General features: G+C 37.7%; 2 protein-coding genes across 3 annotated transcripts; both read right to left on the bottom strand.

Annotated features, from left to right (window-relative positions):
• Positions 1 to 494: 494 nt before the first annotated feature.
• Positions 495 to 1,722, bottom strand: LOC117565522 (early boundary activity protein 3). Its single transcript, XM_034244660.2, has one exon. The coding sequence runs from the start codon at positions 1,631 to 1,633 to the stop codon at positions 515 to 517; it is 1,119 nt and encodes a 372-aa protein (XP_034100551.1). The 5' UTR covers positions 1,634 to 1,722; the 3' UTR covers positions 495 to 514.
• A 3,311-nt stretch (positions 1,723 to 5,033) lies between these two features.
• Positions 5,034 to 8,464, bottom strand: LOC117565520 (uncharacterized). Of its 2 annotated transcripts, none has more exons than XM_034244657.2 (2): positions 8,300 to 8,464; positions 5,034 to 6,709 (listed from the first exon to the last, which is right to left on the bottom strand). In XM_034244657.2, the coding sequence occupies exons 1-2, from the start codon at positions 8,346 to 8,348 to the stop codon at positions 5,343 to 5,345; spliced, it is 1,416 nt and encodes a 471-aa protein (XP_034100548.1). In that variant the 5' UTR covers positions 8,349 to 8,464; the 3' UTR covers positions 5,034 to 5,342. The 2 variants fall into 2 exon arrangements, with proteins under 2 accessions (XP_034100548.1, XP_034100547.1); XM_034244656.2 differs by having other exon boundaries at positions 5,035 to 6,709; positions 8,285 to 8,462.
• Positions 8,465 to 26,507: the final 18,043 nt, after the last annotated feature.

Here is a 26,507-nt window from a genome sequence, read left to right as displayed (position 1 = left end):
AAACATGAATAATATATTATTTTATTTAGTAGTTATAGAATACGAAAGCAATAGAAAGCAAGAAGTGCAATATACTATAGGAAGTCAAGATCAAAAGGTAATGAATTAGGGGTAGAAGTGAAAAACACATTCTTGTGACTCTAATATTCTCAGTAATTAAAAAGATTTGCTTATAAAACTTAACATTTGAGGAAATTAGAAAAGCAAGCATGAGAAGTATATTCTTAGCAAGAGATTTGTAGCTGGGACACCAACAAAAGAATCAAGATTTCTGAAAGATAATTGTGACATGTTCACTTTTTTCCGTAATAATTGAAAAGCCAAAGAGTTGCAGAGATAATACATTTATTTAATTTTTTTGTTAAATTTTCATAGTAATTTTGTGTAGTAAATGAAATTAAATTTAAAGCATGCAATTTCTTAAAGTACTTTATAAGCTAGAATGTTTGATAATCGTGCAAACTAGAACTAAGTTCAATATAATGTAAAAAAAATCATAGGAAATTGTAGCTGATTAAATGCGAGGTGATGAAGTAGATGGCCCATTGTCGAGACGCTCCTGCTGCTGCATTCTGAGGCTGTCGACCTTGTCGAAGGCATCGATGATCATCTGAGCCTCGTTCTCGGCATTCTCGGTCAGCTCTTCGAGATGACGTCGTGCCCGCCGATGAGCGCCAGTTGAATCACGCTGCTCGGCACGCTGGAAGAGCGTGGTGCTAGTGCGAGCAAAGAGTGCAGCGGTGCCTTTGTTCTCCAGCAGATCGTAGTCCATGTCATCGGGCTTGGGAAAGTCAATCTCCAAGGCATAGCTGGCCAGCTGATCGTACTTTTTGTGCATGGCCTGTTCGTCCTGGCTGTAGCAAATGACGACGGCCTGAAGGATGACCTCGCTGCCAGGCAGACGCAGATAGGCAATCACATCTTTGAAGAGATTCTCCTCACGCCACACGGTCTGTGAGTAGGGCACAACCTGATAGATGACAATCTCCGGCTCGGGACTGTACTGAACCAGCATCCAACTGTTCTCATCCATGGGCGCCTGTGGTCTGTCTTCAAGTGGCTCATCGAAGGCATGATCGAAGCAGGCGGCCTTCACATGCAGCAGCATCTTCTCCATGTAATCGCGCTTCTCATAGGCATTCAGCACGTGGGCAATGCAACGATCACTCAATTTGATCAGTGGAGTGCCGCCAATCTCGGGATTCACGCTCATCCAGACGACATGTACCGGCGAGATCACCTTTTGGAAGAGTCGCCTGGTGTTTCCATGTTCCTCATGGTATTGTATCAGCATCTGTCTGCCATCATCCTCCTCATCTCTGGGCTCCTTGCTCATTGATTCGAGTGCCGCATCAACAACTTTGCGATCGTCGGAAGCGAGAATCAACTTCGCTTCCAGTCGCTTGCCATTGAGGCGGAACTCGACGAAGCGAGTCATGTATTTATCGGAGACATCAGCCTCGAGCAACTCCATGCTGTGGAGCACACAAAGACGCTTCTTGCCATTTGCTTTGCCGTTGTCGGCGACGCCTTCGTCGATCTCAGCCAAAAACCAGGAAAGACGAGTTGGAGATGTCTTCGAAATGGTCGAGATGCGAGCTGCTTTTGGCTGATTGTTTTCGTTGTTGCTCATGTTGTCTCTTTTATTTTCTTTTAGCACTTGACTTGAAGGTTAAAAAGTAGTTGAAAGAGTTACTGTCACTGTTGTTGTTACTGTTGCGCTGCTTGTTGCAAACTGATGCTCTCTGCTTCGTTTCCAGTCGCTTTTATTCTCCTGAAAGCGATCCCTTTTGCCACCCGAGGGTGGTCAGCAGGTAGTCCGCCTTCGCTTTTCGCGAAACTCTTTGCGGACTTCGGTTTGGGTTTTCCCGATTTACCTAATTATCCCAGGCATAATTCCAGCGCGGCTCAAGCGACAGCTGCGCGGATTAGCCATAAAATGAGACCTCGCCATCTGTCATAGAGGATCTTCAGAAACTCATTTTATGACACTACTTCAATAATATACCTGCTGCGAGTCTTCGACAGTTCCAAGCATTTGACAAAATTCCCGAGAACTCAATTTAATACGAACCCGCGACATCTTAAAATTGAAGAGTATGTCCATCTTGGTTAAATATTCATTAGATGTTTCTTAGTGCAAATGCACAATCGAATTCAAATGATTTCAGCTTAGATATAGATTTTTGCTAGCCTATTGAAATATTCACTAAATGAAGTGGAGAGATTTAAGATTGATTGATTTGCAGTTCTTATCGTTTTCTTATATGTAGCAGATGTTTATTAGAATTATTTATAATATTCATTAAGATATCGTTTATTCGGAATTTTTTATGAGATCACTCACATTACATTACACATCTTATATTAATATGTTTCATAAATCGAAATTTTGAATATTGAATCGGATGTTAAATGTTGTTCCCTAATTTAATTTAACTAAGTGTTAGCTCATTGAAATACATATTAGCTATTGTCTAAATGAAGTAGATAAATTTCAGACTGATTAATTTGCAGTTCTTATTGTTTTTTGGTAGCAGATGTTAATAATTATATATAATTAATATTCTAATAATCTGTATTCAGATGTTTTTAATTCAAAACTTTTCTACCCCAACACTGATATTGCTTCTAATACAGTTAATACTATACTACAAGAATTGATTCCCAAGAATTCATATTTTTATGTTTTCATAGTTTCTTAGTGCAAATGTTCAATCCAATGCAAATGATTTCATCTAACTATTATTTGATAAATGTAGTAGAGGGTTTTCTGATTAATTGATTTGTACCTCTTATCGTTTTCTGATCGCAGATGTTCCTTAGTATTGAAAACATCTCTGCATTTAGATGACTTTAATTCGAAACTTTTTATAACAAAATTCATATTGTGTCTAAAATTTCCTAAGATCAAATCACTCACTATTGATTAATTATAAGATCAAATCTCCCATATGAATACGTTTAAGGACTCGAAAGCATTAAATCTAATAGTACTCGTATGTTGCTGTTAGATATTTCTCAGCGCCAATGTTCAATCGAATGATTTTATCTAAGTCTGAGCTTATTGAAATATGAGCTATTTGCTAAGTGAAGGGAAGAGATTTATTGGTTTGTATCTCCAATCGTTTTCTGATAGCTGATAGATAAATGTTGCATTCGAAAGTTTTTTTTATAACTACACTCAACACTACGATAAATAGTTTATTTCATCTAAGTGCTAACTTAGTGAAATATTAACTATTTGCTAAATGATGAATAAAGTAATAACTATTATTTTATAGTTCTTATCGTTTCGTGATATGTTTATTAGTATTATTTATAATATGGATTAAGATATCGTTTATTCGGATTTTTTTATAACAACACTCATATAATGTTCACAATTTTTCTAAAATGAGATCACTCATATTACGATAAAGCTTAAAGAACTTATTAATTCACATAATCTTATATTAATATGTTTGTTAAATCGAAATTTTAATATTGAATCGGATGTTAAATGTTGTTTAGGGGCTCCTTAGTGGCAATGCGCAATCGAATTATTGAAATACATATTAGCTATTGTCTAAATGAAGTAGATAAATTTCAGACTGATTAATTTGCAGTTCTTATCGTTTTCTGATAGCAGATGTTAATCATTATATACTTGTATTGTTAATATTTAATTGATTGCTGTTATATTGTATATTATATTGTATTATATTATAACAAAATTGTGCCCAAAATTTGCTAAGATCAAATCACTCACTATAGATTAATTATAAAAATTGATCAAATCGCCAATGTAAATACGTTTAAAGACTCGAAATCTAATAGTATGTTGCTGTTAGATATTTCTCAGCGCCAATGTTCAATCAAATGATTTTATCTAAGTCTGAGCTTATTGAAATATGAGCTATTTGCTAAATGAAGGGAAGAGATTTCGGATTGATTGACTTGTAGCTCCTATCGCTTTCTGATAGCTGATAGATAAATGTTGCATTCGGAAGTTTTTTTATAACTACACTCAACACTACGAGAAATAGTTTAGCAAAAAAATTGTTCAAAGTAAGAAGTTGAAAGTTTAAAATTGAATCGCATTATTACAAATTAGGTGACTCTCATAACATTTGCTATGATTCAAATGATTTCATCTAAGTGCTAACTTATTGAAATATTAACTATATGCTAAATGAAGAAAAAGCAATAACTATTATGTTATAGTTCTTATCGTTTTCTGATATTAATTTATATTGATTTATATTATTTATTCTATGCATTCAGATGTCTTCAATTTGGAACCTTTTTATAAAGGGCGCAACTTCTTGTGAAATTTTTTAAAATGTGATTATTAAAATTTGCTGAAAATATAATTTTTCCTAGGCCTGCAAAGCATTCAAATGCCAAATGTTAGCTTATTGCAATTTGAACTAATTGCTAAGCAAAGTAGAGAAATGTAATTATTTAACCCGGAGATATCTTTAATTCGGAACAGCTCTAAAATATTTCTCAAACTACTACGATTTCTAGTTAGCTTGACAAGAATGGACAATATTTCAGAGACCTTATTTTACAACATTCAATAGCTGCGAAAACCTTAAATCGAATAGAGTGTAGTTGTCGCATATTGGTTTGCTATTTGTTAATGTTTATTAACAAATTATTAGCTTATTGATATATTAGCTATTTGTTAAGTGGATTACAGAATTTCTGATACGGTATATGAAGTTCTTATCGATTTCAGATAGTTGGGGATACTATTTATTGGAAAATATGTATTCTACAATATAGATACATTTATGTTTTTAATTCCATTTTTTTTCTATACACCAATTTTTATTCTATCACTAATTCGAGACGTAATGTAACCCTCTTGGTTAACATTCGATAAAAACTAAATTGTCAAGATACCCATTAGTAGATAGATATGCTTATGTATCTATATTAAGGACACCATCAACATCAATTTGTTCTTATTTAAATTTGGCCAATTAAAAAAGATTAAAAAGTGTCTAGGAATTACAATAATTGGTGGCTAATAAAAACGCATCCAGTTATGTAAGACACTTTTAATTTATTTTCAAGTATATTTTGATATAATAATGTTATGAAAGAGCGCTAAAATGTCATTTCAATTGTCTACAGCATTACAATCAGGAATCGAGTTCTTTACAATCGATACTTTAAAATGTTTTGGACATTGTTTAAAACAATTCATGCACATTTCTTTGAATGTCAATAAGTTCAAATTGCGCAACATTTTGTGGTACTAATTGACTAATTGACATAATTTCAGAGCTGACCACACAGCAACTTGTCTAAAAATTGGTACAATTCAAAGGACTAGGCAATGGTTAGAACTACGCTTTGTTAATTTTTTCCGCTGGCATTCGCAGAACCTTCGTGATAAATTCACGGACTGCAGAGTGAGTGGGGTCGGGATCATCCTGGACATAAATCGGATTCTCTGTGGTCTCCTCTTGCGAAACGAACTCAAAGGGAATGCCAAAGGGGCGAGTAGGGGGCGTAACGGTGTTGCGAACATCAGTCACAGAGTAGGTGAGAAACTGATTGAAGAAGCCTCGTTTGGCGGCCTTTTCGATGGCCTCGTGGGTGGCCAGAAGGCAGCCAAGATTGAGCTTTGATTGTTTCTCCTGGACATTCACATGGTAGACATTGTCAGCACGAAGCAGCACAGTGATCATGATATCCTCAAAGTTTCGCTTGCCAATCAGTTGCAGCACTTTCTCAATTAGATCATCGTGGACTGGCTGCGATTTCTCCACACACAATTGGCACTCGCTGGAGTATTGTTTCTCTAGCATATAATTCGAATTAGGTTGCTCAGCGAATTCAACTTTTATGGATCGTTTCTCTGCAGAGGAATTCCTAGTTTTTGATAGAGTACTTTTACTCAAGTTACATGAAGTCCAAGTGGCGGCATCGCAAGTCCTTTTTGTGTTCACTGGCTGCAAAAAAGGCAACTTTTTCTGCGTGAAGATTGAATTCTCAGCAAAATTGTTGTTTCCTTGCTGCTTTATGGAATCCACAGCTCTATGCAGCTGCTTCACTTGTGTCTCCTGTTTGTCGACTTTCTTCAGCAACTCGTTCAGCCTTTCGTATATTTCTGGCACAAGTTTGCGAATTGAATCTGAATTTTGCCAAGTTTCTGCCATTGGACTTTCCCCTTTTGATATTGTTGGCATTTGTAGAAAGTTTTGCCTCCAATGCAGCATTCTGTGTAGCACATTTCGTCGCTTGGGAAGGTCGAAGGATTCATTGCTTAGTCGAGTGCTCCTCGGATAGTAATGCGCAGCAGGATACGCTTGTTTCTTCGTTTTTTTCTTGGCTGGTTTCTTAAAATTCCCTTGATCTTCGTACTGCGTGGATTGATGGCTCATTTGGCTTAAACTCTCGTCGGTCTGCGCGGATTTGTGTTCCACGAAAATAGTTTGAGTGCTCATTGAGGAAAAATCGAAGCTGCGTTCGAGCGCGGAAATCGGATCCGATTCGTCAAACACAACGCAAACGGGACGCCTTACTTCCACAGGTAGATCACAGTTGCAAGTTGGGTTTAAGCATTCCTCGCTATTGTCATCGTTAGTCCGGTACAGCAAAGATCGCGATCCGCCCGCAGGTAGCCGCCCAACTGATCCGCCCGGTGACCATTGGAAGCGCAATTGTCTGAAAGCAGCCAAGAAACCCAGGCCATAAGCTAGCTCAGCATCTGTCAACGATACAATAAGGATCATAAAGGGATTAGCGTTGGGTTTTCAAGCTACCTGGCGAGAGTATAAAAGAGCTGTGTTCGCTGGACAAGACATCAGTCAACAATCACGACACAGACAGCGAACATGTCTCGCCGCCAACGTTTAGAAATTGCACTAAGCATTTTGCCCTACGATCACAAGTTGATCAAGTTCAGTGAAGCACAAAAAAAGGTCGCCGATCTCGTGGCCAAATGCACAAACGATGAACCCTGCACAGCTAAGGGAAAAGTTGAGAAACCGAAAGTGAAAGAAATGACAAGCGAGGAAAAAGCTCGCCAACAGGAAAGACAAGCCGCTGGCTTCGCTGAGCTCGCCATGCGCCACATCGAGGAAACCGATCGTGAAACAGCTCCCAAACCCATAAAGAAACAGATAAGCACAATGGCCACACTGGCCATGGCTGCAGAGAAACTCATGGAAACACCGCCACCTGAAGGCAAGGATGAGCCAATGGACACTCAAACTGATAACGATCCGAAAAAGGATGTCGATGAGGAAACATACGAGCGCCGCATTCTCGAGGAGAACACAATTGCGGCAGTGAACGCCGCTCGTGTCAAGATGCTGCAGAATTGGAATAAGTGCAAGATGACGGCTCTCGAGCTGCTGACCAAGGAGATGGACAAGTTGCACGATGGAGAGAGAAGACTTAACGTCTCATTGGGTCGCACTCCCATCACCCCGAGCACTGAAAGAGCCCCCGAGACGGCTGAAGATGACATCATCGATCAGCACGATTATGACGATGATTATGTGCCCAGCACCAAGAAGACCAAGAAGAAGGCGGCACCGAAACGCAAGCGCGTCAAGGCCAAGAGGCGTCTTGCCTCCACCTCGTCGAGTGGCAGCAGCAACAAGCCAGTCTTTGAGTTCGAAAAGGATCCGAACTCCACTCACATCGTACTCGGACCACAGGGCACACGCCTCACTCGTGAATTTCTGGACAATGTCAACTGGTACAACACAGGAGCAGCAATCACCCGCAAGCTGCTGACCGAGATCTTCGATCGGATGCCACTCTCTGACTACACGCTGTCGGGCAAACCTTCGCCCGCTTTCAAGGACTGTGTGATGCCAGTCAAGGCCAAGCTGGATCCTATTCGGGTTGCTGATTTGGTCTACTTTATGACCTCTTGCTTTGACATGACTGCTCGGGAGGTGCGCACCGCCATCACCACCAAGTGCGCTGACGAGACAAAGATGCAGCGTCAACGCGAATTGCGTGAGGAAATAGAAAAGGCGAGAAAAGAGGCAGAGCGGTTGGGCATCGAGTTTGTGCCGCCGCAACATCTAGTGGTGGCATTGAAAAAATTGGAGACTCAGGGAGCCAAGAAGCGTCGTCGTCGCCGCACCAAGAAATATTAGATCAATCAATACAGTCAACTACATGCATTATACATCGGCCCAGCCACATGTGGAAATGGTCCAGTGTATCCCATTCAGATGATGAAAAACCAATCAATCTATCCCAATCAATCGAACCAATCAAACAAAAGAAAACAAAACCAAACAAAACAAACAATCACAATTACCCGTGCTCTCCTTACATGCTCTACGATCCATTTCGTGGCAACAACTGTGGCTTCCTTGTGGCATTATGCTCCCCAGAATCTGAATCGCGCCGATCGATTTTCTATAATTGCCTTATTATTTTTCTCATACTTAGTTTGTAATTTTGAATTTTGAACTACCCAGAAAAAAATTGTCAAAAATGTAAAAAAAAATCACATACTTAGTTTGTAATTTTGAATTGAACAAAAATATTTAAAAAATGTAAAAAAAAATAAAATTTTATATGCTTTTAACCTAAACAGCTCTGTTTTTACTTTACACAAAAAGGATGATGAAAGGATGATGGTGAAGTTTGAATATTTATAATGATTTATTTAATTTCAAATATTCTCTAAACTTGAATTTATCTTTACTATTTTGTGTTGATTATTGCAATTGCAATAATAATTTGAACTATGATTTAGTACAACTCCGTTTCTCTTTGAGGTTGAGCACATATGATAATTATAAATATGATAGAATTAGGCAGAACTTAATGATAAAGTCTTATGCAAACTTGCTTAACTTCAAATATTTTACAAATTTAAATTGTATCCTTGAAGCTGGGACAATTGATTTAATGACTGTTGAATCTCTAATAACAAACTACCGTTTATTTAATTGAAAAACATCAACTAAATTTCCATTCATTATCGCTTCTGAAGATTTATGTGACCGCAATTATTTGTAAATTAAGAGCATTTGCCTATTCACAGGAATCAATGTGAATTATTTGCAAATATTTAGACTTGCCTTCGCTTTGGCCTCTTAATGGATTTTATTTATTTAGTTTCGGTTGCATTTTCAGTCACAGTGCAGACGTAATAAATCAACAAGCATTGTGGCTAAAATACAAAATATGGGGAGGAGGAGAATTTGGGATTGGGCCAAAGATTTAGGACATGCAATACATTATTTATTTGTCCTATCAGCGAGTCAATATTACACAAGTGTACAAGATATTGCATAGTTATTTTTCACAAGCACACACACACATGAGTGTACTCGAAGAATGTATTTATAATAAATAAATAGAATAATCAATTTTCTGTTGTCCTTTGAGCAAAAGAACGTGTCAATGCTTTCTACATATCTACATAGTAAATATTTTATTTCTCTCCTTTTTTTTGTATTTTTATTTTCATTTTTTTCACATTTCTTTTCCAACATTTTGATATGCAAATGCCATGGCTGAGTGTGTGGGTGCGTGTGTGAGTGTGTAAATGTGTGTGTGTGTCTCTGTGCGTGTCAGCCATAAAAAGGCAGTCGGATTTGAATTTGGTACAGTGAGCATACCGAATGAAGAACGGCATAGAAAAGTACTATTGCAGAGAATATTATAGAATCGTCAATGAGCTAGACAGGAAATAGAGAAAGAAAGATAGAACTAGAGGATAGTCGATAAATTATAGAGGATGGATGATATGGGATATATGATAGGGGATAGAGCATCAAGCGTCGAGGATAGAGAGAGAGACTGGAATTTTTACAAAGATAAAAATATAGCTTGAAACTTTAAATTTGAGTTTTATGCCAACACTTTAACTTTTTTGAATCTAAACTCTCTGATAACTCTATGCGTGAAAGTAAAAAGTTTAAGCTGCAATTATGTATTTACTTTTATTCAATTCTCTAAAATGTTAAATAATTTCTTGTAGTTCTTGCTGTGGCTTCACTGTGCACACAAGTAGTTTGGCATGCGCTTTTGTATATTCATTGTGTGTAGAAGCAAAGTTTTGTTGGCATTTTTGGTTTATTTTTGGTTCAGCTTGGGCTCTGCTGAAATTGTAAATTGTATAGAAATGGCATTTGGAAACATTTAACTAGCCGCAACTAGCAAATAAATTGGCTTAGCTGCCCGACAAAGATGGCAATAAATAACAAAAGCCGACAAACACTTTTCGCAATTCCACAGGGCATTTCATCAAAGCAAAATTTATATCAATCATACGCACAGTACGCACGCAGAGAACACACACACAAACAGACGCACAGACGATTCGAACGAAATGTGGCAGCAAATTGAAACATTATATAAGAAATGTAGCAAACGAGCAAAAAACAGAGCAAGAAAGTAAAAAAACAAAACTACCCACTGAGCAAATTGCCTTCGAAAAATACCGCAAAAGACAGCCACAAAATGCCTACAAACTGTATTCAATTTAAAGAAAATTTCGGTCTAAAGTTATTTTTAGCTAGCAAAGTAAAACAAATACGAAAGCGAGTGTTGAGGATGAACGACTGAGAGATGCGCTGTAAACTGATTGAATTTTATATTTGTGATTTAGTTTATGAGTTGTGATCATTTTTATACTTACTCAACTAGTATTATTTATATTAAAGTAGTTAAACTTATGTCAACTATTGCCTTCCCTTCACCTGCTTACAGTGCAAAGCACAAACAATTTGATTGATTCCGCTTAAAGTTGAAGAATGTTGTGTTTGGCCGAGAAGAGATAGCGGTACGACACGATGACATTGACAAAATTGTATGCGGTTGAAAATTAAGTCATTATTCTTGGCAGAAGTCACGTTGCGCTCTTGTTGCCCTGTTGCCCTGTTTGCTGATGCCACGTCAGCAACCTGGCCAGGAGAGAGAATCACAGTCACACTTCACAGCTTACAGCTGCCTCGTTCTCGCTGTCACTTGCTGCTGTCCTTGTGCTTGTACTCGTTTACCCTTTCGAATTTTGGAGCTGAGTCAAAAGTGTCATCGGCAGTCGTGCGTCGCCATCCGGAGCCGCAGTCACCACATTCAGCAGTCGACAGTCACCAGCGAGCAACCACAGCGAGTGTCGCAGTCAGCAAGAACAAGACTGAGGGCAGGCACCCCTGACATCTTCTCCCCACTCCCCACTCATTCATTCAGTCACAAAAACTGGCAATGACATTTACACTTCAGCTGCTGCCGCTTTGCTTGAAAATTCTCGCAGATGATGAATGAATCCAACGAACTCGGCGACTTTCGTCTTGCTTCGCTTCCCTGCCAACCCTTTTCTCTCTCCATCTCTCTTTTGATTTAGTCCATTAAGTTTCTCGCTATTGAAATACCTAAATCTCGCATTGCCATTATCCATATTATCATTACGCCCACACACACCATTTGAGTTCCTCTCAAATATGACGTCAGCTTAACTGCCCAAATCCAAATCCAGGTAATAGTCAGCGTTTGTTTTTTATTTGTCGAGTCGAGTTTGGTTTACTTTCGCATTTATTTCGTGCCTTTACCCTTTTATTGTCAGTTGTGTAATTTCCTTATTTCTAAACAATTGTTAACTCATAGGCAGAAGGAAGAGTTTCTGTATATATGTTCTTGATGAGAAAGTATTAAGAAATACTTTTGTATGGGCAAAAAAGCTTACTTAAGCTAAGCCGGTTGCTTTGGCTGAAAATCTGGTATATTGTGCACACTATGGTATATTTTGCATGTAGAACTATTCATTATATTTGTAGTATTTTTGTGGTATGTTAATTTGGTATATTTTCAAATTAATACCGCATTGTTCTGCGGGTATCTCGCAGTCGAGCATTCTCGACTGTACCTTTCTAACTTGTTTTTTATTTATCGAGTCGAGCTTGGTTTACTTTTGCTTTTGTTTCACTGCCTTTGCCCTTTTATTATCAATTGTGTAATTGCTTTATTTCTAAACAATTGTTGCGAAAAAGAATTGAAGCGGAAAAAGGCAGTTCTAATGAAGCATCTTATTGCGATATGCATTCGCTATCCATAATTAATCATGCCTAATTTCATTTTATATTTGCTTTCTTAATTATTTTTGCTGCGGTCAGAGGCTGAAAAGGCTGACAAGCCAAAGAGCGAAATGCGATTTGTGTATCCATCATAATTAGCCGCATAATTCGCTGCCTCCAGAGATGCAGAGTCTGAGCCTTGAATTTCGGACGTAAGTCAATTAGGTGTGGCTTTATGCAGTATATATTTTTGCTTTTTTTTTTTTGCATCGCTGCAGCGCAAAATGAAAATTTTAATAATGCAAATGCGCTGCTGGCGGCGGCGGCGTCGGCAGCCTCAAACAGTTGCCAGTTGCCAGTTGCTTTGCTTGTTGCATGCAACCAAAAATTTGCTGGCTGTGCAGCCTTTTGTGTCGAGCTTGGGTATTGGCCATTTGCCATCGCCCCAACCACCAGCTATGAGATGAGAATCTCCCCATCTCCACAACTCCCATGTGCCATGTGCCATCAACGTCATCCAGCTGGTGGTAGTCATCAGCAGCATGTTGATGTTCGTCATCATCATGGGAAACATCATCGTCATCGTCATCGTCATCGTCTGCATCATCATTGTGCACATCATCGGCTTGTCGTTTTCAGTTTTCAGTTATTTTAGCGTCCTTGCCGGCTCGACAACAATGGCCAACCGCTCGACAACAATCGCCGAGTTAATTGAATTGTGTTTACACTACGGCACAGGACAACCCTTCCAACACCCCTCCTCAACCCTCCTTCCCCTTTCTCTTCTGTGTATGTGCTATTTTTGGGGCTGCTTTTTGTTGTGGCTGCAATTGCATCCAGCCAAAAAGTCACTTCAGACGTCGCCTGACGCTTCATTTGAATTTTGAAATTCACTTTTCGAGCATTGCACATGCTAAATTTATTTACACTCCACAACAACACACATGAATTTTAAGTCTAATGCAAAGTAAAATGAATAAAATCGAAGCAAGAGAATAAAGCTAGAAAAGAACCTGACCGTTGTCTATATTATAAGTATTAAATATTGGCAATGTTTAACTTTAAATTAAACACGGAAACTATTAAGAATGGAAGCCAATAAATAAATATAAGTTTTATGAAAATCATAGTTAATCAAATTAATATTTCAATATATTTAATTTTATTATTTATTATTGCTTGCAGAAACAAAAGTGATTAATGTGTTTTCATCATCGGTATAACCAGGAAATTCTCATCAATATTATTATCAAATATTGGGTAAGTTTGCACAAACTATTTATACAATTATTACCATGAAAAGAGTTTGCTAAATTAATTACTTGATAGACCAGAAACTGTTTCGCATATATTGTTGGCTAGTGTTATTAGTGTACTTAGTGTTTCATTGTGTTGTGGGTTTAGTTTTGTTTTCGCTCGAGTTGTGGCAAAGTTAAAAAGCAGCCACAGGAAAAATTGGCAACTCATTTTACACAACACATTTTCATCGAAATGCTCATTAAAAGTTTTCGCATAAAAGTTGCTCGCATGCTGTTGATTTTGTTTGTTTTTGATTCTGATTCTGCATAGGAATTTAAATGGCAAGGTTTCCTAAGTTGCCCAAGTTTTCTGCGAGTAGATCGAGACTGCTTTCTATTTGTGTTGTTGTAATAACAATTAGCGTAATTAGCGGACTACCTGCTGGCCGCAAAATCAAACCCAAAAACCCGAAAGCCGAAAACTCATCTAATCTAATCAAGTGATTCTATCTCCGAATCTCTTTCCCGTTCCCTTTCGCTCGTTAATCGCTTTCAAGTGGCATCCTTAAATTTTGCGTCTGCTTTGCCTTTGGAGAGTTGTTGTCTGCCGTTTGTTGCTTTCAATTACAAAGTTTCGTTATGTTTATGGCCCCAAAATGTATCGCATTCCTATAACATTAATGCGCCAAATTGCTGCAGGATAGCCAAGCTAAGGCAAATCCCCCTTGTCCGCATATTTCCTTACTCCTTCCTCTTTGCTGTAAAGTAATTTTGAGCGCGTGCGAAATGCAAAAGTTTGCGACGCGACGCACCGATAAAAAGTTTCGATTATAATGGCAAAATGTTTCGGTGGGAAGGGGCAAGATTTGAGTCCGCTTTTTTTTGTTGTTGTTTGCTTTTGTGTGACAGGAAATGAGAAATGTTTGAGCGCGTGTGAGCATAAATCAGAGGGAGTAACGACGACAGCAGCTTGACTGGACAACGCAACAGTTTTGCGAATAAAAACTAGAACTGACAAGCCGCAACAACAGAAATAGAACTATTCTAAGCTCAACTCAGTCGCTCATACGTAGCATAACAAACAACAGCTGTTTGCTTAACATTCACTCAGTTAACAGTGCGCAGCTGCTGAGTGCTGTTAAGCGTACTGTTAAGCTGACTGTTAGCTAACAGCACTCAGCGTGTTTAGCAGCATTTCTGTTCTTTGGCATCTGATTCACGTGGAGTATGCGGAACTAACTAAAATATGCTCTCACCTGTGTGCCAAATGTGCGAGCAAATGGGGTATTTACGAGCGTATGGACAGCGAAATTAAAGCGACACGCCACTGGCAAAAACCCATTAATGACACGGCGATACTTGAACGATACCTAGAAAGTGGAAGAGAGCTGGAAAGAGAGGGGAAGCGATGCTGCGAGTAATGAGAGACGCAGATACTCAGCATAATGACAAAACTTTCACACGTGCAGCGAGCAAAGTTTTGGGGCAATCATTTTAATTTTTATGAGCTGCCGAAGCAGCGACAACAAATGTCACACCACTGTTTCTGCTTTGGTGTATACCCTGTAATATAGGGAGGGTATAAACATAGATGCATCGGGTATTGATATTTTTATAGCAATGTTTTTTAATGTTTTTCGAGATTGTGTTACGCAATGATCTTTGACAAAACATTGGTCCCTCATTTCACAATGTTGCTTAAGTCTTATAATTATAAGTTTTTGTATTATCAAAAAATAACAAACAAAAAGGAATTCTCAGGAAGCTTTTTGTTTAAAAAGGGAATTTTCAAGAAGCTTTTTGTTGTATTTTAAAAGATGGAAGAATTTAATTTTTTTTATTACGAAATTCAAAGATGCTTCGAGCATTTATGATATCTATGTTAAGGGATGCATCGATGTTTTATTTTGAAAACATTGACGGATATTAACATTGCTGTTTTCTGTCCAACTTGCATCACTATTATGTTATAAATAGGGAATGCTAAGATACTATTATATATAGAATATAAATGTAGTTGAAACTTGAAGAGCATACATATTTTAGTTGAATTGGAAGTGAATTTCGTTAGGTTACTTCATCAATACATTCACAGAGTATGTGCTAGTCTATCAGTTGTTGCTTTCTACCCCTTGTGTGCGTAAATAAACCTTTGGTCTTATGCCTAATGCCAAACTGACAGGTTTATGCCTGTGTAAATGGTGTGTGCGGTTGCTGTTTGTGCGTTGTGTGTTGTGCGTTCAATAGCTCTGCATGTGTGTGTGAGTGTGTGTGGCATGATTGTGCACAAAAATTAAGCATACGCCACATACGCCGCGCCACGTGCACTTGCTAAACACTTGAAGTGTTAAGACGCGGCCAAATTATGAGCCTGCCATGCTTCAGTGCGACTTCTGTTCTGAGTTCTCTTGAGTTCTCTTGAGTTTAGTTCTCCTTAGCCTTGACAGGCAATGGAGCGCGGCTTTATCAATGTTATTTATGGGCCATGCATTATTAACGCATTTAATTTGTCTAAAAAGCACAACACACACTCCCATACTCCTCAACACTCGAACACGCCCACATTTGAGAGGGGGCGTGGTTTTATTGCGCCTTGGGGCGCTGCGACAACATGTCGTATGAGTTATGCTCGTAAATACAACAGCAACATGATCATAAAAAGCACGTCAAAAACCAATTTTTATGCATACATAAATGAAAATCAATAAAACATCTCAAGACGCACACGAATTTTCAAATAAAATGACAACGCGCTCTCTTCTGAATGAAATGCAAAAAGGAGTCAAGGCGGAAACGGCATTTAAATATATATTTTCCGTAGACTTTCCCCCTCTCCCCCCTGCAGCAGCCCGGAAGAGAAAAAGCTGCGCTAAATGAAGCGAAAAATGGGCGCAACAATGAGACGAGAAATGTGAGGGAAATGTGCCCCAGAAGTGTTTGGCGTTTGGTGGCCATGTAATCAATAAGAAATGTCTCGACATGTTCCCTGACCCTAACCCCTAACCCCGCTCTTCCCCCTCTCTCTCTCTCTCTCGCATCTCTAGCGACCTCTGACCCAGTCCCAAATGATGCTAGAAAAAGCGGCAACATTCGAATGAGCGATGAAATCCATTGATATGTAAAACGATTTGACATTTCATTTATCAATGAAATTAAATGGAAGTGCAGATGCCAAATATAAATCGAGGGAAGAGTGAGGAGAGAGGGAGAGGGAATGTTAACGAGACCGTTAAAATGACAGCACTTTTAACTTTTGAGCAAGTTTAATTAGACAAAAAACAGACGAAAAAGAGAGCACGAAGTTTCAATTCAAGCGGGTTATTGACCCAATGTTATTGAGTAATTGAAAATGATTTTAAAAAGATAGAAATTAAAATTATAGCAGCTTTTTAAGAAAGCGACTGTCGAGTGTGCTCGACTGTAAGATACCTACTGCCCATTTTAAGTAATACTAATGCGGTATTAAAGTATACCAGATACCAGAATTGGTATATTGATATAGTAATACATGCAAACTATACCATAGAGTAAAAAATATACCAGATTGTCAGTTAAAGCTTTAAAAGCAGTTCAATATTATCCATAAAATATACCAAATTGATATACCGTAAGTAAAAATATATACATAAGGTTATATTTGGTATATTTCACTATTAGGTAAAAATATATTAGATTGTAATACATGCAAAATATACCATTGAGTAAAAAATATACCAGATTGTCAGTTAAAGCTTTAAAAGCAGTATAATATTATTCATAAAATATACCAAATTGATATACCGTAAGTAAAAATATATACAAAAGGTTATATTTGGTATATTTCACTATTAGGTAAAAAATATATTAGATTGTAATACATGCAAAATATACCATTGAGTAAAAAATATACCAGATTGTCAGTTAAAGCTTTAAAAACAGTACAATATTATTCATAAAATATACCAAATTGATATACCGCAAGTGAAAATATATACAAAAGGTTATATTTGGTATATTTATGTAGTACGCCACTGGGTGAAAAATATACCAGATTGTCACTACTTTGTTCGTTGATTAATCATCAACTCGAATAAAAGATCCTCTAACAATAGAAGCATCTTCTCAGACATTTAATTAACTAGGAATTAACTGCGAAGTGCGACATAAACTTGCAACTTGATCAGCTTTTGATGGGCACTTAAAATCGTTGTCCTTGCATCATCAGATGCAGTGTGACAAAGATAATCAACTTTTTATCTCAACAAGGTGACGAAATGTGTGTGATAGAGTCGAAGTTTGTCGTATTTAATGTCAGCTTAAATGAAAACGATGCTCAAATAAAACTGCAGCTGCTTTTGCCAACCTTTAGTCATAAATTGCCAGTCAAGCACATAAAATCCAAAAACTTTACTTGAGGGGAGAGAAAACCGAAAGCAAAAGGAAAGCAAAGTAAAGCAAAGCGAAACGAAGCGAACTAAAGTAGTTTATGGCAATGGTATATTGCAATGATACAAAAATACAAATGGAAATCATTGCGGAACGTTGCATTTGCAATTGAAAAGTAGAAAAATCGTAATTTATGTGATTTTTATTTGGCTGTGAACTTTTGGCTTTTGCCTTTTGGCTGGCACAACTCGAGTTAGCTGCAGGCCAAGTCAAGAGCCAGCAGCTGCAGTTGCTCTCTTTCTATGGCAAATGAGGCATGCCACACAGTCACCCACACACACACACACACACACCTGCCAGAGGCAAAGTTGCAAGCAAAAACACAAGCTCAGCTCATTGACATTGCACTCTGAATTTGAACCACTTGACTTTTATGGTTCTGTGGTTAGATCGGCCGTGCTGCTGCATGCTTCATTAGCTATTAATTTTTTGGCAGCTACTCATGGAATAAAAAAGCTAAAGGGAGAGGAGGAAAGGAAAAGCAGACCAGAGTGACTTGCGTTTTTGTAAAGCAGACTGCGACGGATATTAAATCCTGTCACGTCTAATACGCTCGAATAAATAGCGTGCTGAAATGTGATCGGGGAAAACAAAACTGACGTTGCACATGCGGCAACAGACGTGGCATGCAACTGCTGAACATTGCTGCTGCTGCTGTTGCTGCTGCACACTGCTCTGAGCTGCAGCCAAATCGAATAAAACCAATAAACTGCAGGGCAAAACACATTTGCCAACAAATAACTCACAGCAACTTTGAACCTTGAAAACATTTCATCACTTTGCAGTCGTTCGTTGATTGCATTTTCGGGGACAAGTTGCTCTTTTTGGGTTTGTGCTTCTTTTTATAATTAATTGCAACATAAATTGGACCAAGCTTTCATTCTTCCTCTCTCTCTTTCTTTATTCATAAACATTTGTGTGCAACCACTGTGCAGTCGACGAACTGGAACGAGATAATTCAAGGACTCGTCAGTTTGGGGTATCAAAAAAAGTAGACAAAGACAAACTTATTTTGCTACAGCAAAGTGCCAAATAATCTATTAGGTTTTGCAAAATACACAGCGACAGCAACTAGTCCAAAACAAAACATGACAACAACATTGCGAGAGGTGACAACAGCAGCAAAAGAGATGAAATAAACTCGCTGGCAAAGAGGAAACAGCAGAACATGCCACACTACAAACAGATGCTGCCACACAAAACGAACGAACGAAGAAATAGAAGTGATTGTACCACATGTCGTATGCGCTATGTCGGAGTAACCCAGTCGCAAGGGCTGCGGCAGCTTAGCGACAAGACAACAACAAAATTAGTTTCGACAGCAAAAAGTTTGGCCCAAATCAAATGACCAAGAGAAGCGAACAGTCTGCTTCTCACCTTAGAGGGGAAAAAAAAACAACCTGAGACATGTGTTTTCAGTTCTTTGTCTCGCTCTCAGTTCAATTTCGATGGCAATGGCAGTTGTTTGCAGAAATATTGTCAACGTGATGGCCTTGAAATTGATAAAACAGAAAGCAGAGTTCTAGTTTTTTATGTATGTCAGACTTGGAGAATGGGTTAAACTTGGGGCGTAGCCCAGACTTAGAAGAGATGGCCTCAGACTTAGTGGAGGCAAACGAAATTGAAGCAAGCCGCAGACTTAGCAAAACTGATGGAATGAGCACAGCAGAAGTAATGCAAACTGAATGACACTCATCAGAAATGGGACTCAGCAGCAAAACAAAAAAAAAAGGGTCAGACTTTACGAGCGCAGCAGCAGCAGCAGACTTGAGTCTAGGCTTTAAAGATGCGCTCGTTTTGAGAAATGAACTGAGCTGATGGCAAGGCACTGACTAAACGAGAGCAATTCACTGCAAACAGAGAGGGGTTTGGGTTATGACAAATGAAATAGAAATGGGTGAAGAGATGCAGAATGAGAATGAAGACTGTGAGAGAAATATGATAACATATATAGAAAATTGGGTGGAAATAAAAATGAAAAGCATTTGGTGGAATCAAAGCAAAGGATGTGTAGAAGGGCGAGAAAGATGTACAAAAATATATGGAGATTAGTGCAAAACAGAAAAAAGAGTCGAAGTATGATTATCCACAATTAATGAATAAAGAAATTACTCATTTGGCAAGCATTATATTTAATTTTCATAATATTGCAACTTTATTCTCTGGTGAGCAAGAAGCATGAAGACTGTGAGAGAAATATGATAACACATATAGAAAATTGGGTGGAAATAAAACTGGGCGAAGAGAAGAAAAGAATTTGGTGGAATCAAAGCAAAGGATATGTAGAAGGGCGAGAAAGATGTACAAAAATATATAGAGATTAGTGCAGAACAGTAAAAAAGAGTCAAAGTATGATTATCCACAATTAATGAACAAAGAAATTACTCATTTGACAAGCAGTTGTCCATCATATTTATATTTCATAATATTGCAAGATAACTTTATTCCCTAGTGAGCAAATCCAATTTCATTGTTGCTAAAAACTTTGCGAAGCAAATTTCAAGTTTAAAATAGTCAAGTTGCAAAAGTCTCAGTTTAATCACCAACGTGTTAATCTAATGCTAGTCAATTTTGCCAGTTAATTTATTAATTAAGGCCTGGTTCCGTCGATCGGGTTAGGGAAATGCACCACAAGTGGCATTTAATGCAAATGTCTAATGAATATTTATGACGCATACGTCGTGTTGGCTGGCATGCGTAAAATGTAATGCATGTTCGAGCACTCGTGAATTACTTATTGGGCACACTCTCTCGCTCACTCTCTCTCTCTCTTCCACTTTTGCTGGCGTTTGAAAGTGACTGCTGTGAACTTTGGCATTGAGTGCCAACATGCAGGTTAATAATTTAAGCTGACGGCCACGACATTGCCTGTGGAACAGCCAGTTAAAGGTCAGACGGGGGGTGAAAGGGGATGCCTTGAGCCGGAGATGGAGCCAGAGTCGAAGCCGAAGCCGATGTCGAAGCCTGTTGCCGCTTGCTTGCTACTTAGTTTAGCATAAAATTTTAATTTTAATTGCTAGCATGTGCGTGGCATCGAGTCTGACAGCTCGCGTGGCGATGGACCCTCATTGCTTGCCTCCTTCCTTCCGGGCTTTGGCCCTCATTAATTACGCTTTTAATTAAACTTTTTGCCATATTATGCGAGTGCGTAAAGTTGATTAACTCGGCACACAGCCACTGGCAGCGAAGCTCTCTTAAAAAGGTGTCAATGTTTAATGCACGTCGCATGGAATCAAAACTTTGCCCCTTCTCTCTCTCTCTTTCCCTCTGTTTGGAATTTATAAATTATTTAATCCCCAAGAACTGCACTTGCCACACGTCTTCTCCTTGCTTCTTCTCTCTCTCTCTCTTTCGCTCTGCACACAGGCCACAGCTCGGAGTCAAAAGCCGAAAGCTGAGAGGTCACAACCCGCAAATGCTCGATGTCATTCCATTTGCATACGGAGCGAGTTGACAGACTGAGACTTTGACTCTGACTTAAGTGGCTTGTCGCCCAGATGTTGGACAGCATTTTCAATCACAATCACAATCGTAAACTCAGACTCAAAGCTGCTTACAAGCAAGGATTTGCTGAACACATTAAATCAGCAGCGATGCAAATAGTTGGCAAAGAGTTCAAACTAATTTCAACAGCTGAAAGCGAATTCAACTCTTTTTCTTTAAGAAATCACAGCAGTTAAATTACATTACAAATTCTGATCACTTTTATTACGATGCCATAAGTTTTGCAAAGAATTGAAACTAATTTCAAAATCTGAATGTGAAACGAACACTTTTTGCTAATGAAATGATAGCAGAAAAATTACATTAACAATTTTGATCACTTTTTTTTGCTGTGTCATAACTTTTTCCTTGAAGAACTAGCTGCAAATGTTATTAAAAAAAAACATTTAAACTATTTTCGAAATCTGAAAGTGAATTCAACTCTCTATCTTTCTCTCTCTCTCTCAATTAAATTGAATATGCTGATTAATATCACTTATATTATAATGTCATAAGTTTTGCCTTAAAGAACTAGCTGCAAATGTTGTTTAGAAAAATAATTGAAGCTATTTTCAAAATCTGAAAGTGAAACGAACACTTTTTTCTAATGAAATGATAGCAGAAAAATTACATTATTCTGAACACTTTTAAGTTTTGCTTTAAAAAAATAGTTACAGATGTTTCAAAATCTGAGAATGAATTCAACTCTTTAACTCTCTTTCTCTTTCTTAATTACATTTAAAATGCTGATTAATATAACTTTTATTACGATGCCATAAGTTTTCCTTTTAGAACTAGCTTCAGCTGTTATTCACTTTTAGTGCACATTAAAGTTTTCAGTGCTTTATGCTTTGACTTGCTGAAAGTGGCACTCAATAAAGTAGAAAGCATTACTTAGTATACTATTCGGTTGGCTATCGAATATATATATGTATATATACAGTTGATGTCAAAGAGTTGACATGTTAACTGTAGTAAAGAGACCAGAGAAAGCTGCCTTTAATGGCAAACCATTTCGGCTTTGATGACATTTTGACAGCTTATTAAAATGTCAACGAGTTGAAGTTTCAATGCGTAACTTGGCCTTTGGGCAAAAGAGCGAGACAGAGAGAGGCAGAAAGGGAGAGAAGCACAGAGAGAGAGAGAGAGAGAGATATAGAGAGACAGAGATGGAGAAGGAGCTGCAGATTGAGATAGCATTGCAGTTAATCAACAAGCTGCGCCATAATTTATGCAACTTAATCAACGCACAAACACACATCCCCATACAAACGCACACACACACACACATACGGACACACTCACTCGCAATGAAGATAGCAGCAGCTGCTGCATGCAAAATTATCACGCATACGCCACGGTGCACCGTTCCACCATTCGCCATTCACCGTTCGCCATTTGCCATTCGTCTTGCACGCGCTTGCATAATTTCTTTTACATTTGCTTTTATGCAGCGCTCGGCAAATGCAACAGAAAGTGTTGCGTGTGCGTTACAAATTGCACAAATGAATTTAAAATGCTGCAACACGTTGAATTGCGCTCACAACAACACAATAAATAATGCCAAAATGTAAGCAACGAAAAGCTAGCTCGGAATTTCAAATACTCTGTCCTCTAATACCCAAGAGTATCTTAAATAATAATTTGTATTTTGTGAAACACGAGAGGTTCTTAACTCATTTGAATTAGTTTGAGTCATTTGCATTAATCAAATAACAAATATTATATGTTTATATTCAACTAACAAATATAATTCAATTCAATACAATTCAATTGAAAAACGTTTCGTTTATTAGATAATACAAACTATATGATGATTACCTTAAGAAAACTTTGTGCCTTAAAAGAAAAAGTCAAGGTAATGCCGTTGGTTTTTAAGATAAATTTAACAAGTTTAAAAGGTGTTTGTTACTATGATTAACCTCATTCAATTATCCTTGAAAGACAGAATTTTGTTAAATTTGAATAATTATTATAATATTATATATATCATATTTAATGTATGATTTAATACTACCTGTTTTTTCATATCAACTTCATTGCAATTCCCATTAAAGCAATAAATATTGTACAAATTTATAGGCAAGTAAACGTGAGTCTAACCTAAGGACAGCAGAGTATTTATTTGTTCAATAAGTATTAGATTTTCTGTAAATTCAAATTGCACAATTGCTTTATGAAATAGGATATCTGTTCAAAGAGTGTCCCACATTAGCAAACAAAATTGAATATTGCTGTAGTCAGATGATTCCTTTTGCAGTATTGTGTTGCAATTTCACATTTAAATTCAGTCAAATCTTGTGGCAATTATCTTTTCGAAAAAGCCTTAAATGCATTAAGAAATTTCATTTGTAACCTACAATTCGATTAGTCAGTTCAACAACTGCTTAAATTCAGTGACAAATAGAGAGACGTAGTCAACTTACCCCGTCAAAGTAGCTGTGGCATTTAAATGTGTTTGCTGTATGTAAATGTCATGTTCTTGGCTGCAATTGTGGTGCAGCACCAGAGGAGCATTTCATTTTTCAATTTGGCCAGGCTTAAACGTGTAATGGGCCAACAATCCAATGGCAAACGAAGGCCAAACAAAAAAGTTGCAAAAGTTGGAATTTTCGTTTCGCGTTTAATTAAGTTGCGTGTCGCGAGTCGTGAGACGAAAAGTTTGCAATGAACGCAATGAATCGAGTTGGCTGATTAATATTGCAATTAGTGTTGAGATGTTGCATCTTGATTAATCCAATAAATTGCAGTTAATACCAAGCACAGGAAATTCAGATTCGGATTCTCATTCAACTTCTGCTTCAGCTTCTACTTTTGCTCTGACGCCCATTTGGTATAAATGTTTTTTCAATTTCAAGCGCCACTTGATAGCATTTGCAATGCTAACGACGAGTGGCATGCAACATGCAAATGCATAAAAATATTCAAGGCTGTCAGGCAAAAAAGCGAGGGAGGTGAACGGAAACGGAAGCGGAAGCTTAGCCTCAGCCACTGCCCCAGAGATGAAGCGCGTTTATCTTTAACTCAAACATTTGCGACGTTTTCCGCGGCGAACTTTGTGCGGCTTTTCACGCGCTCGCTTTTCCCGCTTTCCTCCGCTTTTTCGTTTTTTATTTGCTGCTGTGCAAATGTTTGCATTGTCGGCTTTCACTTACTGCTGGTCGGATGTCCTTTACTCCTCCTCCTCATCCTGTGGTGTCCACTCTTCACAGTCGTTTAAATTTGGATGAAGCGCTGTTTACTCTCGATTTAATTGGCATGCGAAATCATGAAATTGTTGCAAATGACACGACAAATGAAATTCACATTTTAAAACTGCCAAAAAAGCAGTATATTATTTATGGATAAGGAAAGTGGAAAGCTGCAGCTTCGCCCAGTTAACATATTGCGTAGTTTTTCACTCTTTTTTTGATGGGTCTTTCCCTCCTCCTCCTTTTGTTTTTGTTTTATGAGCGAACCGCCATCAAATGCAGTCAATGGCACCCGAATGTCACTGGGATTTGAGTAGGAAAAAGGCAAAAAAAGTATTTCAGTTTCAGTTTCGACGAGCTATAAAAACTGGTACGATATCTGGGCGATATACGAGGGATATAGTGTGTTGTGCAGATGTGCATAAGTATCTCCCAGCCATATGAATGCGTACTAAAGATACATGGACTACACACTCTGTATTTGACACCATCTGCTGCTGTTGTTGTTGGTGCTAAACCAGCTTGACATTTCGCCCTGATATATCGAAGTCAACAGCAGTCGCCCAGGGATGAGCTACAAAGAGAGAGAAGTTGTGGATAGGGATGATGATGTGGAGGTGGCTTCTAGTGGGAACTGTGACTAAAGCTCTGCTTTACACAGCAGCTGCCACTGCAGTAAAACACTTGCAATTTGTATCATTCGAATTGCAAAGACATGTAGCTTAGTGTATGAGACAACAGTGTTGTAAAGTGACAAAATAAAGTGAGCAAAATACACGAGTAGTTGAAGGTAGTAGAAATGAAAACATAATTATGGAACTGTTGATGTATGTTTGATGCAGAGTAAATTAAAGAGCAAACAAATTTAGTATTGCTGTTGCTTGTTTATATTAATCCTACAAAGACTTGTGGCTTAGTGTATAAGGCAACAGTGTTGCAAAGTGCCAAAATAAAGTGAACAAAATTTGAGGAGTTGCAGGAAGTGGAAGTCAAGGCATAATTATGTCACTTTATGAACGATGGAGTGAGCACAATTTATGTAATTTTGATAATTTAATATATGGATAGTAGAATATATATATGAACTCGAGCTATCAATAGTGCCATCTATTATCGCCGATTATAACGAACGACAAATTTAGATGTATTGCCCCTTTTATTGTACGAGTATTCTTTACGCCAGTCAAGGCACTTCGCAACTTTTTTGAAGTCTGATCTTATTTATTTATTTATTAAAGGCATAGCCTATAAATTAATTTATAAGCTAGCGTAAATTTACTAGTGCTGGCTGCTTTGGGCTTTGTCCAGGAACAAGTATAATTAAATTATTTACAAAAGGTATTAACTATAATGATTAAATAACTGTATATTTAATATGTGCAAGTTATAATTTTAGTTATATTTATATTTTTATATTTGCTGCTTTGAAGAAATTCAGGATGTTAGATATATAAGAGGAAGATGAGTGTGATATGAGAGAGAGTGGGGATTGACCTCTAAAGAATTTCGCACGTAAGGAAGTTAATGATGGGCATTCTGATAGTATGTGTGTGAGAGTTATTGGTGAATTGTCTTGGCAGAGATTGCAATAGGGGGAGTTGTTACCCTTTAGTAGATGTTCGTGAGTTGCCAGTGTGTGTCCTAGTTTGATTCTTAGGTATTTTACTTGACGACTTCTTGGGATTTCGGCATGATTCATTTTCCTAATGAGATAGTTGGTGCTTGAAGTGTTATTGTTAGTAAGTCGATACCATAAGGATGTATCGGAGAATCTATTAAGTTTTGCTATAAGAAGATTTTCTTTTAGGAGCTTGTTTATGTCTGACCTTTTGAAATACCTTGAGACATGTGAAATTTTACTCTTTCTGTAGTACTTCGCCTCACTATTACAATCTAAACATACATTTTTGTTGACAAGATTGGCTTTCAAGCCTTTTCTCTATGTCTTATATGTAGTCATTAGATACTCATTATTATTATCATTTAATGATAATGATTTTTTTATGTTTATCTATGTATATATGTTTATTATTTAGCAGAGGTTCAGCCAGCATTTTCTTAGTAAACTGTAAACTAGTTTAATTTTCACTTCAACTCATTTGCATTGCATGCAAGTTTTTGTTAAATTTCAAGAGTGTTTTTTTGACCAACAAACGTTTGAGGTTGAGGTCATGTAG

Source organism: Drosophila albomicans, chromosome 2L (genome assembly GCF_009650485.2).
Source record: "Drosophila albomicans strain 15112-1751.03 chromosome 2L, ASM965048v2, whole genome shotgun sequence".
Lineage (NCBI taxonomy): Eukaryota > Metazoa > Arthropoda > Insecta > Diptera > Drosophilidae > Drosophila > Drosophila albomicans.
The sequence above is the reverse complement of the archived record's forward strand: the minus strand, read 5'-3'. Positions and strand labels throughout refer to the sequence as shown.